Below are 15,383 nucleotides of genomic sequence, written 5' to 3'. Positions count from 1 at the left end.
ATGTGGCTCAATGGCCTATGGCCAAGAAGAAAGAAATACAGTAGGTTTGTACTTTTCTAGGTCTTACGGGATGGTACAGAACATTTATTCCGTAGTTTGCAACCATTGCTTAACCTCTTACAAACCTCATCACCAATACTAGCAGCAATCCTTTAAAATGGAGCGCAGCATGTGACGAGGCTAGACGAAAAACAGTCTAGTGTGCCAGTTGAACTTTAACAACCGGCTGTACACTCTCACTTCTCTCTATTATCTTCCCTGTTCCACCAGTTTTAATTTTGAAGTTCAAAGTTCACCCTCAAAAGATTTTATTTGCTCTTCTGCCAATCATGCACTGTTAGCAGATTTTAGTGGAGGACACTATGAACCGTAAGAACATTCTGGAGAATTTAGGATAAACTTGAACATGGAATTCTCTAATATTTTTTTTATTTGTTTAGGAATTGCCTTTCATCATAGTGGAGAGGTGACTCAGACCCCCAGCAGAAACACTGTCCCAGGGGACCATGTGTAGCTCAGCTATTTAAGGATCTAGGGAAAATGGTAGATTATGCAGTTTGAAAAGTACAAGTAAGCTTCTGTTCTTTACTCCTTTGTTGGATTATCAGACAAAAGCAAGATTAATGCAGTTCAGCGTCATAAACCACATTCACTTCTGAAAACAGGTTCATACAAGATTGATTGTTTCAGCACTGTGCAATACTGAGTGAAACTAAATGATGTTCCTCCTGAACCCGCAATGCAACATTCATGAGAAGACAAACATTACAGTGCTAAAGACAGAACTATGGGATAATTCACTTAATGCAAAAAATTCCTGGACAATTGCTAATAGTTTAAGGGGAGGGGAGATAGAGAAAAGACTACTAGCTCTATTTTCCACATAACATAAGATGATTTAACATAACATGACTTAACATTACATCACATGACTTAGTAAAAACATTGTCATTGTTTTGTCGCCTGTCTATTATTCACCTTCTAAACATTCATGTTTTGAACAGTTTTTGTTTTTTCAGTTAAGTTTAGGTAGCTCTGTTATGACCGTCAGACAGAAACTAACCAAGGCTATTTAAGTAGCAATTTATCATTTGATTAATATTTTTTAAATCAGCTCTCAGGCAGAGTGGGACAACTGGTTTGCAAAAATGCACTAATGTCATGTAATAAGTCAAACTGATTAATTAATATGAAAATTAACTTCTATGCTTCAGGATCAAAGGACTATTTAATACAGATCATAGCATGACTCATCTGGGTGAATCATACTGCTGTATGGAGAGTTAGTGAAATGTTGATGCAATACTACTCTCTTCTTTGCAAATGCTTCTGGAAGAGCAAAAATAGCAGTAATACCAGGAATCATCCAGGGTCAGACATTTAAGCCGTCATTCACAGACAGCACCCTTATCCTACACAGACATGGGATTCTCGGTGACAATCCAACCAGCATTCCATTTGCACCACCATCCCCTCTCTACCTCTCACAGTCCACTATTGTCGATGGCTGGAATTTCCATAAGTGCATCACTGCTGCTCATGCACTAAAAATAGCCCATGACCTGCCGGTCAGTGTTATGGGTTTAGCACTGGTTCTACTCTCCTTATTGCACATTGTACCAATAGTCTCAGTGTTATAAAGCTAAATTCTCTTGTGGTTTTTATTTTGAGAGTGCTGTTGACGTATTGAGTCCTGAGCCGTGAAGTCCAGTTGAGATTGGGCAGAGGGCAGGGAGGTCATTAAGGCCATGGAGAGAAATGTAAAGGGTTGCTGGTGTAAGTACCCAAGTGAAGCTGTGTTACAATAATTTTGATTAACTTGAATTACTATAACTGTACAGAAAGATGTAAATTCCTTTAAGGAAAGACAGCATCTAATCAAGCCCTCAAAGGTGAATTAAATACGTGATTTCAATTAAGTTTGTGTAGAGTACACATTTAAAATGTAAAATGAGTATTTGTGTGCTTTATTTTTATAGTATTCCACAACAAAACGTCTATGAGAGTAATAACATATGTTGTGAAAACACAGTTCATGCATGCATGGTGCTTAGGTTAAAATAAAACACCAGACAAAGACAGATTCTGTGTTTATTAGCAGTTCAGTTATTTTCAGCAATTATATTATATATTATATGAATTATTATATAAGTACTGTAAACACTGTTCCATGTCAACAACCTTTGAGGGTATGATCATATAATAAACAGCCTGAAAATGTTAACCATTTGTAATCTATAGGGACTTTTGAGTGATTTTCCCTTATTTTTGCAGTTTATTCCTGAAAATCTGGAATCCTTCTCACGGCATCCAATTATACATTGTTACACCATTGAGTCAAGGTTCACTTAAGGGTGAATGAGGAATGGAAAGAAGGACAGTGAAGCACAATGTAAAATGCTATAGCAGCTACAAAGGTCCTCCTGAGAGAGATCCAGGAGAGGCCATGTTAGTTAGCTGCATTCTGACCTTGAAGTGCATTAACAATTAGTCTTTTCAGGGGTAGTTCCAAATCATATTTCAGTTAACCATTGTGCCTGACTCCAGAGTACATACCATGTAATCTCCATGCACTGTGTTTCATGCTGCGTTTCAAACTAAACATGAGAGATACCCAAAAGGTCCTCTCACTCTTATTGCCTCTTAGTTAGTAGCTACGCTAAAGTACATCTCAGTTACTTTAGAACACAGCTCTGCACACCCCTAGCCTTTGTGCTAAGATTTCATTGTCTGTAGTATAAGATAAAATAAAAATGTCTCTTTTTCTTATTTCTTCATATGTATTTGCAGTCTTTACTGAAGTGTGTCGTGTATCCCAGAGCTCACTGGCCACCAGCAGCATCGAACATCTTCTTCCTGCCCTCCATACCGGACATAGCCTCCACGTTTTTACGCCAGTCTCCAACCTCGGTGGTGAGCACCTGCAAGAGAAGGTACAGTACATGCAGCTGTTGAGTTGAATTTACTTTGGCAAAATCTACCGAGTGGTATTCCCTCTGCCCAGACTGGTAAAATCGGTAAGGTTGCCAGACCCCCCATGAAATTTATTTCTGCCTGTGGGCCTAGCCTGAAGGGAATAATTTAGATCAGGGGTGTCAAACTCCAGTCCTGGGGGGCCGGAGCCCAGCACAGTTTTTGGTTTTCCCTCATTTAACACACCTGATTCAACTCCTTGTGCTAATTTCAGCACAGCTCTTGAGCTGAATCATTTGTGGTGGAACAAGGAAAGAACTAAGCTACACAGGGCTCCGCCCCCCCAGGACTGGAGTTGGGCAGGGACAAAAAAAACTGAACACTAGTCTGCTGGTTAGTAAAAAAACTGCATGTCAGGCTACATTTTTTTACTGAACTAGGCCAGTTAGCTATTCACTGCTTAGATGCTTAAGTTCCACTCCATGGATGCATTTATTGATCAGTGCTCATTTAGTTATACTAATTGCTGAATATTTAATTAAGGATGTTGGGAGGGCATTATTCTTATGTAGCTCTCTTGTTTAAAGGCCACGAAACGGCCCAGCAGCGGCACCTTCTCCTGCTTGATGTCCTCCTTCTTGACGGACTTGAGATTGGCGCGCAGGTCCATGGAGCCTTTGTGCTTGGAGCCCAGAAGGGCACGCATCATCTCGTCAGCAGATACGCGCACTTTGCGGAGCGCCGGCTTCTTGAACTTCCCACCTAGGTCCTGGACCTTAAGCTTCAGCTCATGGATCTGAGCCAGGTAAGAACCGTGTGTTGGTAAGCAGATAAAGATCCAAAACAGGCTAGAAGCTAAGCTTGTGCGATATCTAATTTTTCATACTGTCATACCGTTCGGACATTATATCATGGTATACAGTGTTTTCAACAGCACAGTTATTCCATTATTTTGAAATCTAGCCTATAAGATTCACAGAGTGTGGGGGGCGGGGGGGTTCTCCCATGATGAATATCACCAAATGGCACTTATTTTCTTGAGGAAACATCTCCATCCACTTGGTACCCCCTATTACCTAAATATCGCCCAAGCTTATTAGAAACTAAAATTTATGATTAGACACAAAGTTCCTGTGCAGCAATATGGCAATTTCACTGAACACCTAGGGAGACAAGCACTTATTGACCACCTTTTGAAGATTTATTTTCACAAAATAACCGTGAGGAACAATGTATGTAATTAAATGTCAGTTCATTTTTCATTGATTATGAATGCATTGTAACAAATTCTGCATTGGCGGTACAATGAGAAGTTAAGATCACAAAAACACCATTAGAACACACAATATAACACTACCTTCTTTTTTAGTAAAAAGCATGTTAGTCACTACAAAATGGCCCAACTTGGGAAATACATACATCTCTATTGTTCTTGATCACTTTCGCCTCACAGTCGTACCGCTCTTCATCCACAACGTCGATTTTTTCATGAAGTTGCTTGCAAAGATTCTGTGTGAAGAAACCAAGAAACCACATAAGCATCTGGGCCTTAATTAAGCGTTTGGTTAAGTTGTGGTGGGATTCACCCATTTGCAAATGCATCCCCATAAGTCTTCTGAGCCATGATTTGTTGCTGAGCATCTTTGTGCTTCTGTCCTTCCTTCCAGTCATTATTGAGCCCCTGTGCTGTGAATTCAGCAATGGACAATTTGTGGTGTCTCTCACCTGTAACTCCGCCATCGACAGGCCTGAAAACTGGATAGGGGGCATCTTCTCACCCAGGTACCGTACTTTCTCTTCATCCCTCTCCAACTTTTCCTTATCCAGGTCCTCCTGGGCCCTGGTCAGGAGCAGGATCTGAGCAGAAGATTATATATTATGTGATAACATGACGTCTTCAGTGGATTGTTAAGAATGGTTGTATTGTAAAGATTGTTAGGAGGAAACACTTTTCTTGGGGCAGGCTGGCATGGTGTAGTCATTCACCTTCAGAGAAAGCCTACGGGAGGCTGATATCTTTGACTTTGGCTGTCAAAAAAAATGGTAACTGGTGTTATAACCAAAAAAATATGATTTTGAATTTTAAGTACAAGATTGATTAAGTTTGAAATGGCAGTAACATTGAGGGTAGTTTTTAATAGTGGACAACACTACTAATTTAAGTGATGTGTTGTGGATGGCATTAAATTTACTTGTTCAGTACTTTTTTTGATTGTAAATGTACTGAGTTGGTATTAAAAGTAGTGTAGCATACCTTAGCCTCCCCTTTGGGATGAAGTGGTCGGGGAACACTGCGCGTCTGTTAGGGAAAGAAACTGGTGAGTGACATTCATCTCGTCACGGAAGACAAACCACCCAGGGCCAAGTACTAAATAATAAATCACTAAATTTAAGCACAGTGTGATTGCTTAGAGGGGAACGCTGTAGGCCCATTCCTTCAGGGTTATGTGTTTGATTCTCCCCACCCATATGTGAAGTTTATGTGTTTTTTCCCTTGTTTACATGACTTCCCCTTGACCACCCCCAGCAGTGTATAAGTGTGCAGTTTGGTGAATCAGTATCTTTGAATCTTTGTGTCTGAGCAATTAGCTGGCATCCTGCACTTTGTGATTCATTGAATAAGCTGGAAGAGCAGTCGGAGGCAGCGATGGATTGATGGTTTACCGTTAAACGTGCCCGTGTGAGGCACAAGTATCTCGTCTTTTTTTTCCCCCAGAAATGCAATGTGATTGTTGCATGTTAAGTTGCAAGAAAAGCTGCGATAGATAGATGTGTATAACAGGTTCACAAACAGTCAGCAGTAATGCTTTGGCTACTATTTTGCTGTCCATCAATTGTAGAAATTATACTGCAAAGTATGTCAGGAAAAAGCATTTCAAATTTTTTTTTTACATACTTATTTGCATTTCACTCAAAATGATTTATAGATACTCCGGAAATACAGCTAAATATACTTTATAAACATGTCTCCATGTGGGTTACTTATGTGTTGAAATGTATGAGAATATATGTGAAAAAAAGAATATAATACTTTGCTTATGTTTTAATATGTTGAATACAAACTTACCTCACTGTCACTTCAATTTTGAAGATAAAGACAATGGAACCGACAAGTGAGACAAACGTACACAGCAGAAATAAAGAGGGTTAGGTTAATGCACCCGAGGGTCGTTTGTGTAATTACAGGTCATGAGGGTTGTATTTAAAATATTAGCAAAATGCAGGTGACTTAAAGTGCATTTTAAAGCAGGATCACAACATGATACAAATGCTATTTTCCTATTTATCGAGTTTAAACCTTTTCCAAAGTGCTCAGATTATGTGTGGACACATTTAACAACAGAGGCATTTGTAAAAGCACAAAATCAAACTAATGAAAAGACGCATTGCTCCTGCAGTACCATTTCATCAAATGTGCAAATTAAATGAAGTGGGAAATTATAAATCACTGCTGCACTTGGTAATCATCATAAAATATTATATCATATACGTCACTGCTTGAAAGGTGTACTTACTCAGACATCGTGACACCCTTTGAAAGAAGACAACAGATTAAGTACCAAAGAATACTTAAAATGTACTGTTACAAAAAACTCTGCAATGCAAAATGAACTTTTGCTATTTTTTAAAGCCTTTTACACTGAGATGGTAGGCAACTGAATAATTAGTGGAAAATCCAGCAGAGCCGAACCAGAGAAAGAAAAAATGAATTGTCACCTGTTGATATGAGGGAACAGCACTAATAGCAATAAAGGGGGCTGGGGTACTGTGGGTCCTTAAGGTTGAACACCTATTGGACAGTAAATATAGGACAATAGAAATGGAATGGTATGACCTGTTGGCAACCATCAAACAATACCCAAATGGTGTATCCAGTCGGAGAAACAGTGTCATAAATCATGACACCCGATTTATCGAATCATTGGAAAACTTAATCTTATTAAGCTTGAAGATCATTAAACACAAATGACTGCACGCAAAAGGACACTCAGACTACACTAAAGCATAAAATCAAAATGGGTGGCAAGGATGAAAAGACTTTTTAAATTGCTTGTTTTTTCTGTATGTCATTGTTAGATAATATTGAATATATCATTAAAATTATGATATTGTGACATGTTGAGCAATCAACAGATCATAGATTTACAAATGTATTTTTAATAATAATAATTGGTTAATATTATTCTACTCTTAACTAACTGCTGAACTAATTTGTTTTTCTTCCAAAAAACAAAATCCAAATTCCAAAGAACACAATATGTCTGTGATTTCAATAAAGTATTAATGGCATATTTTAAATGATGCAATGCCCAATTTGCTACTTCCATACAAACAAAGCAATTAATATGAATTTGAAATGCAAAGGCAATACAACTAAATACAAAATCTGACCAATTAAAATGCAGCTTGAAAATAATAGCTCAAAAAATATAAAAAATATAGCAGAAAAAAGCAGAATTCTAAAAGATTGCTTTTTCCAGGCTTATATCTTGGCCCCATTGTTGTTGCATGCTGGCTCACAGCACAAACAGCTCCACTGATACACATTCCAGTTTCCCCATGGAAAGGTCATTTAAAAGAATCCCTGACAAATGTTTTGTCATCACCGTTGTGGCAGACAGCAGCAGATGCTCATGCCATTAGTCGGTAATCCTTACACAGCCATTTGTAACTTGTGGACAATGCATGTTTCCTACAGCTACATCTTTTATGTACTGAGGCCGGACATGCTCCCTGTCTGTGAAAGAGATCAGATCAAAAAAAAAATATATACTGAATCTACGGCAACAAAACAAACAAGCTAAATGTGCATAGTGACACATTTGTAATTGTAAAACCATTGAAAACTATTTTAAAGACGCCAATCTTTAAGTAAAGTATAATGCATTACTAGTCTTACTGGGCAGTGCAGAAAATAGAAAGAATGTGGTTAAAATAACATAATGGTAGTGGATAGATCATATTCCCCATTTGTTTGTTTTTATTGGATATTAAATTGTTTAGGTGGATTTAGCCCCTATCCTGGCCGCTCAGCCTGGCCCGTGACCTTCATGCGGCTTGCTGGCAGCTTGGCACAAAGGGCACAGCTGGCTTCTGAGGATGGCAAAAATTCCTGGTGAGAACAGCCTCACACACTAAATATATACACACCTATTAGTAGGCTATATCTCAGATCATCTAAGGCATTGACATTTAGTCTAGCCATATCTGATTCTGTCAAAAAAAGGCCACTAAACTGTAGTTTTGCTGAGAACAATCTCAGCAAGTAAAGCATTTGAGGTCAATTTTGAAATCAGTAACCAGATATGACACATAATTTACATTTTACTCATTTATCTGATATTTTAATTCAAATCAACTTACAGTATGGGGGAAAGTTCAAATTTATGTGTGTCCCCTGGGATTTAAATTCACAACTTTTTTGTTGTTAGCACGATGCTCTGTTTGTTGAGCTTTAGGAGCAGATATAGTAAGAAGTATTAAAGTTACTTTTTATTTTAAAATACAGATTTTGTTATTAGTTTCATAAACATAAATTTATGAACAAACTAACGTTTTAGAGAAAAACCCATATTAGAGTACAGGGGATCTTAGTCATAGATTATGATTTAGACAATATTCATTTTTAGTACTGAAATCTAGGACAAATAATACACCAAACAAGTTGTATTTGGGCTCAACTATGTGACCTTAAACAATATATTTGAAATCACAGATGTGTATGCGTCATCTAGGGCTGATCTTCACTGTCTGTCACAAGCCCCAATGAATATGTATAATCAAAACGCAGAGTCTCAAGGAAAAAACAAAAACATAACATTCATAGCCCAGCTAACCTATCGGTGTTAATATGAGAGCACGTAGAAAAGCAGAGGTTGTCAAGCAAATTAATATAACCCTCTGTACTCGAAGATTTTTGTTCCATTTCCGCCCTGACCCACTGGTCAAATGTACATACACCCTGGCTCGATCTTTATTACTACTGCTCTGTAAACTGTAGTTATGGTTTGGTACTTGGTTACACGATTTTGCTTACATACTTCCCCTTCCTTCAAATTTTATAGTGCCGTTTTATGCAAAACGTTTTTATTGCATTACATTGTCTGTCCTTCTTTTCGCTGCCCTTTCGACTTTACACAAACTTACATTTCGTTGTACACTTGCTCGGCATGTACATCGGTAACACAAATTTCACAATAAAGATGGATAAATTATTATTATCAATTAATAAATATACATATACAGCATAATTAATCTACAAGGGTGTACAACAATGATGATAATGGCATGACAGCACATAAATATAACACAGAAATTACTTTTTTAACCATAGACTGTATTTTCTGTTGAGATAATTACGATAATGGCACCAGCTACTGGTAGAATGAGAAAAATACATAAATATACACGATACACAAATATACCCAGTATGCATAACATATAAAAGGGGGTATGTCAATAGACTGGCCTGTAACCAAGCTAATTATAAAGATGTATATAAACACACTTAATTTCTCATATATAAAATATATGTGTGTCATTATCATTTATCGTTCCCATTCCCATTCAGACTACAGTAGTCGTTAGCAGGCGGAAGTAGTTTCAATGAACCGGAAGTAATATGTTTGACAGGCTCGAGTAATGCCGTACTAATGATCTCTGACTGGATTATCTTTTCATGTTTAATTGTTTTCTGTTAGGATTCATGCATACGTTTGCAGACCGGTTATAAGCTGTAGTACACAACTGTGATATGGCTGAATACAGTTTAGACAAGAGCGCATAAAAAAACCCCAAGACCCGCGTACGCCCATGTTATGGGAAAGAAAACGAGATCGAGCTGGTGGAGTATCAGTAATGTCAGACTGAAGCGCGGCTTTTGAAGCTGAGCTATTACAAATAACGAAGTCCTCCTAGGTAAGAGTTTTGTGGTAAATCGGTCAGATTCTGGGCTGTGATGAGGCGCATGTTTTGTGATAATCACGCGTGTATTTACCTAGCTACAACATGAAATGCAGCGGCGTTGTTGCTAGCAGGTTAGCTAGCCTGGCTTCTAAATCAGCTTTTCCTAATCCAGTCTACTTGTTTGTAATAGGCAACTAATAGGCTTGGCCTAAATGCGTGCAAGATCGCAAAATCGAGTACATTAAATAGTTTTTGTTCATTTAGAAATCGGAATGTGTAAATACATTTAAAATGACAAATCACGCTGCACATCGCCTACACGATTGGCTTCCTTATACCTTGTGTGACTGTAAGGTGCAGTATCTCACTACAACTGGCAATTTACATCACTGTCATCAGATTTATGACGGGGCTTCTGGTTGTATCAACGTCGAGCTATCCTTGTTGAGTGTGGGGAGAAAGGAATGCAGTTGATTTCTTGAACACAGCGCAGAATTTGAAACATGTAGCACTATGTACACATTTAGCAAATGCAGTGCTTTTTAAAAAATATATTGAATGTTTTACATGAGCTGCCTAACCGCATCTTGCCACGTTTTTCTAAATCTTGGATCTCTGACGACCCGCCCACATGTTTACGGGCCATTATTTAAGCGTTAAGCGACATGCGTTAGTGCTTATGCGGGTTTTGTTACAACAATACCGTTTTCGTGCTCATTTCATTATTTAGGTGTAGGCATGCCTGGGAAGCTGAAGGCCAAAATTGTGGCAGGGCGCCACTTACCTGTCATGGACAGGGCCAGCGATCTGACGGATGCTTTTGTTGAGGTGGGTGCCACTTCAGCTAATTAGTCCTTGACATCATCAAGATAGTTATATTTCTTATTGATGTGTTGGGGAAATGTCATTCACAGGTGAAATTTGGGAATACAACTTTCAAAACTGACGTGTGCCCCAAGTCCCTGAACCCCCAGTGGAACTCTGAGTGGTTTAAATTTGAGGTAATTTTTTTTCAGAGGGTCATAGTACTTTAGGAGGTGCTTATTTGAGCTGTACTTATCAGGTCTCCGCAGTGCACTGACAAAACGGTCTGTTAAAAATGCCACATTACTGGTGCCATTACCTTGGCTGCTATATTTTGTCTACAGTAGTTCTGTTAGGAAGCCTTGTTAACATTCCTCCTCCTCACGAATGATAAAATATGAAACATTCAATGCACGGTAACTTATTCTGCACATATTTCCAGTGTATGATTACTACCTATTTAAAATCGATGAGATAAATTGTTGAAGGTAAGGATTGTTTTCTCATTGAAATTTCAAAATCAGGTGGACGATGAGGATTTGCAGGACGAGCCATTGCAGATTACTGTGTTGGACCATGACACCTACAGTGCCAATGATGCTATAGGCAAGGTCTATATTGACATAGATCCCCTCTTATCATGTGAAGCTGCTACAGTCATCTCTGGCTGGTTTCCCATCTATGACACAATTCATGGTGAGTCCATCTGTGCTTGGTCTGTTTCAGCATCTCACTGATATGCTTTTAACCTGAAGCTCAGGTATGATTTGTCATGTTGCCTGTGGTTATACAGTTTGCATTATGGTCTGGATCTCTTGAAGGTATTCGTGGGGAAATCAATGTTCTTGTGAAGGTGGACCTCTTCAACGATTTAAATCGCTTCAGACAATCTTCCTGTGGAGTTAAATTCTTTTGCAGTAAGTCACAGATTGTGTAATTTTATGGCTTTACGAAAAGACACCCGTTCATGTTCTTTTTATATCAGTGAGAAAATCATGTTGAGATTTTAATCAGGTGTAGCTGGGTCGCCATCACTGCAGTTTTTTATGTTAATGTTATCTCACTAGCTACATCCATCCCGAAGTGTTACCGGGTGGTGATGGTGCATGGGTTTGTGGAGGAGCTGGTGGTGAACGAAGACCCAGAGTACCAGTGGATCGACCGCATTCGGACCCCTCGGGCGTCCAACGAAGCTCGCCAGAGGCTCATCTCACTGATGTCTGGTACGGGAGGCCACTGCCACGTGGCCGGACCTGCCTCCGGGGTGGGATTGCCTCTGCTTCATGAAATTCCATTTTATCTTGGAGACCAGAGGCAGGGTGGCTTTTATCTGCTAGCTCAAAAAAAGTGAAGTTAGCTCAGCCTGAAAAGTAGCAGCACTCTTCAGCACCGCAGAGAGTGGCACAGTCAGTCCTCTGCTTGGGATCCTCCTGCAGCTATGAAACTGGTGGCAGGTTGTAGCTCAGCGAGTCAGGATGCTGTGCTTATGATTCAGATTCCAGAGGTGAGAGAGTGACTTCACCATAGATTTCACCTTTAATGAGCCTCTCAGCCCTCATTTGTTCCTGGGACTGTTTACTCAAATGTGCACGTTGCTTTGGATAAATGTAAGTTGAACGGTCCCCTTTCAGGCGAGCTCCAGCGGAAGATTGGCCTGAAAGTGCTGGAGATGGGAGGCAACGCGGTGCTGGGCTACCTGCAGTGCTTTGACCTGGAGGGGGAGTCTGGCCTGGTTGTGCGAGCCATCGGGACGGCCTGCACACTGGATAAACTAAGTAGCCTCCCTACAGCTGTCCTACCTGCATGCAATTCCCCATCCAGAGAAATGAAAGAGTAAGTATGAGGAGGGGGGACCCAGTGCACCTGCATGACTGAACAGCACTGTATGTCTTGGGTGTGCACATTTAGACATACCACTCCTATTATAGGAACCTCAAAGAAGGCCAGATATTATACATGTATACAGCTTAAACTATACATGTATACAGCCGTTATTTCAGATGTTAGATGGCTCTATCTAATGAGCAGAAATATTACTCAAGTAGTTTTAGTAATACGTCTTTTTTCAGGAGGAATTTGTATCCCAAGATATATTTCCCCCAATTTCCTGATGCCTTCAGTTTCATGAGTTGTACGTAGAAGATGAATCTTTATTTGTTATTATTTGTTTTGTACCACTTGAACATAGCGGTCCCGGACATGCACGTCCTTGCCGCGTCGCGCTCCTCTTGCATGCGTTATTCTTCCCCCGTCATGCTCCTGCATGCAAGGTGAATTCCACATATGGGGAAAAAAAGATTCCATGACAACGGGGAATGCCGGGACACTGCGTAACATCCGGCAAATGAGAGGTGACAGCTCACAGGACTGATTCTGACTTTCTGCCGCTGACTTCATGAAGACGCTTCCTGAAATAAAGAGCTTTAGAAAATACTGACATGATAATGTCAGGGATTACAGTTAATTAGGGTAGGCTTCGCTGTTAATTAGGTAAGCGTCTGATTGGATATCGGGAGGCGGTCTGGACCAGTCCGACATGACGAGCGAACGCACACTTAGGGACTGCAAAGCTAATTAGCATCGGAAGGATTTACTGCATGCCTCTGTGTCTCCAGTTTCTTCTGTGCTGCAACCTCAAAAGAGCCATACGGGATGGGGGGGGACGGGCTGGGGGGGGTCTGACCTGTTCCGGAATGACACCCCACTGCTCGCCGGAGAGCGAGGTATTGGAGTCGTCCTGAGGGACTCATCAGGGCGGGGCACTTCCTGTGTGGTCGATGTCCTGTCTCACTGCAGCAGCCTGCGCACGCTGCTATACTTCCTGCCACAAGCTGCTCCAGATCCAGCTCACTGTGCCCAGGGGGAGGAGCCACGCTGAGTGTTGGGGGGGGGGGGGGGGTGGATTTGCAGCTTCCTGAAGGAGACTTTTATTACACAGTTGGGGCGGGGGGCGGCAAGTGGTCAGTTGTAGCACAAAGGGAAGGCCATTTCTCCTATTCCTCTCTTCTCTCTCCTCCCTCCCTCACCCACCTTTCGCTGCAATTTGCTGTCTGTGTCTCTGTTCTTTCTTTCTTCTCCGGCTGCCGACTGTCTCAGGTCCCCGCTGGCCCAGGCACCCAGCCACGGATGCCGCTCGTCGCACAACAGCCCCGTTCACTCTGCCGCCGCCGCCAGCGCGCGACTCTCTCAGGGCTTCTCTGTGTCTGTTCCTACCCTCATCTTCACTGGTATGAGACTGCATAGGCACAGGAGCTTGGGAGAGACGGGCCGTGAACATACGGCTCAGACTGTATTGCCAGGCAGGCAGTGTAGGCAGGTACCCCGCTTCTCCAGACCCCCCCCCCCCCACTGCCCTGCACCTCTCTGCCCATTTGTCTCGCCCACCTTCTTGCCATTGGCTGGGGAGGGCTGTGACATCACCAGCTTGAAAGCCTTCAGCTTCCAAAGCACTCTGGCTGCTTATACGCCATTGTTCCAAAAAAGACCTGTCAAAAAAAATCTTGATTCCAGTGCCATTTTCAATTCCATTTGCAGTCACTGGCATTATTCCTGTTTTTTTTCTGTCTCTTCAGCTCCTTTTTTTTTTTTTTCTTATTTTTTCTTTGTTGCGGTCAAATCATGACAACAAGAAAGAAGATTGATTTAAACTTGTCACCTTTACTCCCCTCCGAATACGTTGCTTTGGTTAGCTGAAACAAATGCTCCGCATCTCATTTCCGGCGTTTCACCGGGTTTTTGTCGTTCTTGCTTTTTTGTCGGCCTTTCATTTGCTTCTTCGCTTTCAGTCCACTGTGTTTTATTTTCATTTCCTTCTTAAATGTGTTTTACTTTTCCCGAGACAACTGTCCATAGACTTAATTTCTTTTCTGACTCCTGGTCATCATCCACGAGGCCCAGACTGTGCACACACCCAACCCTCACTCCTACACACACGCACACACGCTCCTGTCTGCACATGGCTCTTGGGGGGCTCCCTTTCCTCCGGTAGCCTGCGGCCCCCTCCCCTGCAGTGGGCCTGTCCCATGCTGCTGGGTGTCCTGTCCTGGGGGGTTACTGAATGTGTTTCCACCTTCTTCTGGCAGGCCTCCCTTCAGTGAAGACCCCAACCCCAATATTCATTCATCCGGACCCTCCACCCCACTGAAAAACCAAACCTATTCCTTTTCACCCTCCAAGTCCTACAGCCGACAATCTTCCTCTTCTGACACAGATTTGAGTTTGACACCTAAAACTGGTAAGGCCCCCTCCACTGTCCTTGTGTTCCTTTTATTATTATTATTATTTTATTTGGGTATTTCCATTGTTTCCTTTCAATTTTGCTTTCCTTTCAGCTTTTTCCACCTGTACCCTGTTATGTAGTTATTTTCCCCCCATGTCTCCCATATTTAGGTGTTTTTCAGTGTAAATCTTTGCTTCTGATGTTGTAAATACAAAAACATTTCTCAATTTAGAATACAACCACTGAAATACTGCAGCCAATTACCATTGATCTTGTGTAAGGTTTAGCTGGTAATTTAACAGAGGGGGTTAGATGTGCAGCCAGTCTTTAAACTGTGTTTCTGCTTGTCAAATAACTCTGCTGCAATTTTCCATTTGTTTAGTTTCTGGCTATTAATTATTACCTTAGAGTACATTGCTAAGTTTATTGGCTGAACAATTGTAAGAGTGGTTGATGTGATACTGAAGAAAAACAACGTACTGATGTAGGGGTTTGAGCTTTCAGTTCCTTCTCCCCTGAATACTAGGGGATGTTGGGAATA

At 41.0% G+C, this 15,383-nt stretch overlaps 2 protein-coding genes across 13 annotated transcripts in view; one reads left to right on the top strand and one right to left on the bottom strand.

Moving 5' to 3' along the window:
- Positions 1-2,077: 2,077 nt before the first annotated feature.
- Positions 2,078-5,212, bottom strand: LOC111846530 (troponin I, slow skeletal muscle-like). Its single transcript, XM_023816807.2, has 6 exons — positions 5,168-5,212; positions 4,900-4,941; positions 4,639-4,770; positions 4,333-4,422; positions 3,527-3,709; positions 2,078-2,921 (listed from the first exon to the last, which is right to left on the bottom strand). The coding sequence occupies exons 3-6, from the start codon at positions 4,681-4,683 to the stop codon at positions 2,823-2,825; spliced, it is 417 nt and encodes a 138-aa protein (XP_023672575.2). The 5' UTR covers positions 4,684-4,770; positions 4,900-4,941; positions 5,168-5,212; the 3' UTR covers positions 2,078-2,822.
- A 4,295-nt stretch (positions 5,213-9,507) lies between these two features.
- c2cd5 (C2 calcium dependent domain containing 5) overlaps positions 9,508-15,383 on the top strand; it is a 29,866-nt gene continuing 23,990 nt past the window's right edge. For 4 of the 12 annotated variants that reach the window (XM_023816749.2, XM_023816745.2, XM_023816736.2 and 1 more), the window contains exons 1-8: positions 9,509-9,831; positions 10,550-10,647; positions 10,734-10,820; positions 11,148-11,319; positions 11,445-11,540; positions 11,691-11,846; positions 12,255-12,456; positions 14,706-14,857. In XM_023816749.2, the coding sequence (XP_023672517.1) occupies positions 10,558-10,647; positions 10,734-10,820; positions 11,148-11,319; positions 11,445-11,540; positions 11,691-11,846; positions 12,255-12,456; positions 14,706-14,857 (955 nt within the window). In that variant the 5' untranslated portion in view covers positions 9,509-9,831; positions 10,550-10,557. Of the gene's footprint in view, positions 9,832-10,549; positions 10,648-10,733; positions 10,821-11,147; positions 11,320-11,444; positions 11,541-11,690; positions 11,847-12,254; positions 12,457-13,719; positions 13,936-14,705; positions 14,858-15,383 lie in introns of all 12 variants that reach the window. The other 8 variants (XM_072709769.1, XM_072709765.1, XM_072709764.1 and 5 more) reach the window with 3 other exon arrangements.

Source organism: Paramormyrops kingsleyae, chromosome 1 (assembly GCF_048594095.1).
Source record: "Paramormyrops kingsleyae isolate MSU_618 chromosome 1, PKINGS_0.4, whole genome shotgun sequence".
NCBI classification, from domain to species: Eukaryota; Metazoa; Chordata; class Actinopteri; order Osteoglossiformes; family Mormyridae; genus Paramormyrops; species Paramormyrops kingsleyae.
The sequence above is the reverse complement of the archived record's forward strand: the minus strand, read 5'-3'. Positions and strand labels throughout refer to the sequence as shown.

Coding starts and splice junctions, on each gene's coding strand:
- LOC111846530 (XM_023816807.2), bottom strand. CDS start 4,683: ATGCCCCCTATCCAGTTTTCAGGCCTGTCGATGGCGGAGTTACAG. Junction 4,423..4,638: donor TGTCGATGGCGGAGTTACAG/GTGAGAGACACC, acceptor TTCTTCACACAG/AATCTTTGCAAGCAACTTCA. Junction 2,922..3,526: donor AGGACATCAAGCAGGAGAAG/GTGCCGCTGCTG, acceptor CTTCTCTTGCAG/GTGCTCACCACCGAGGTTGG.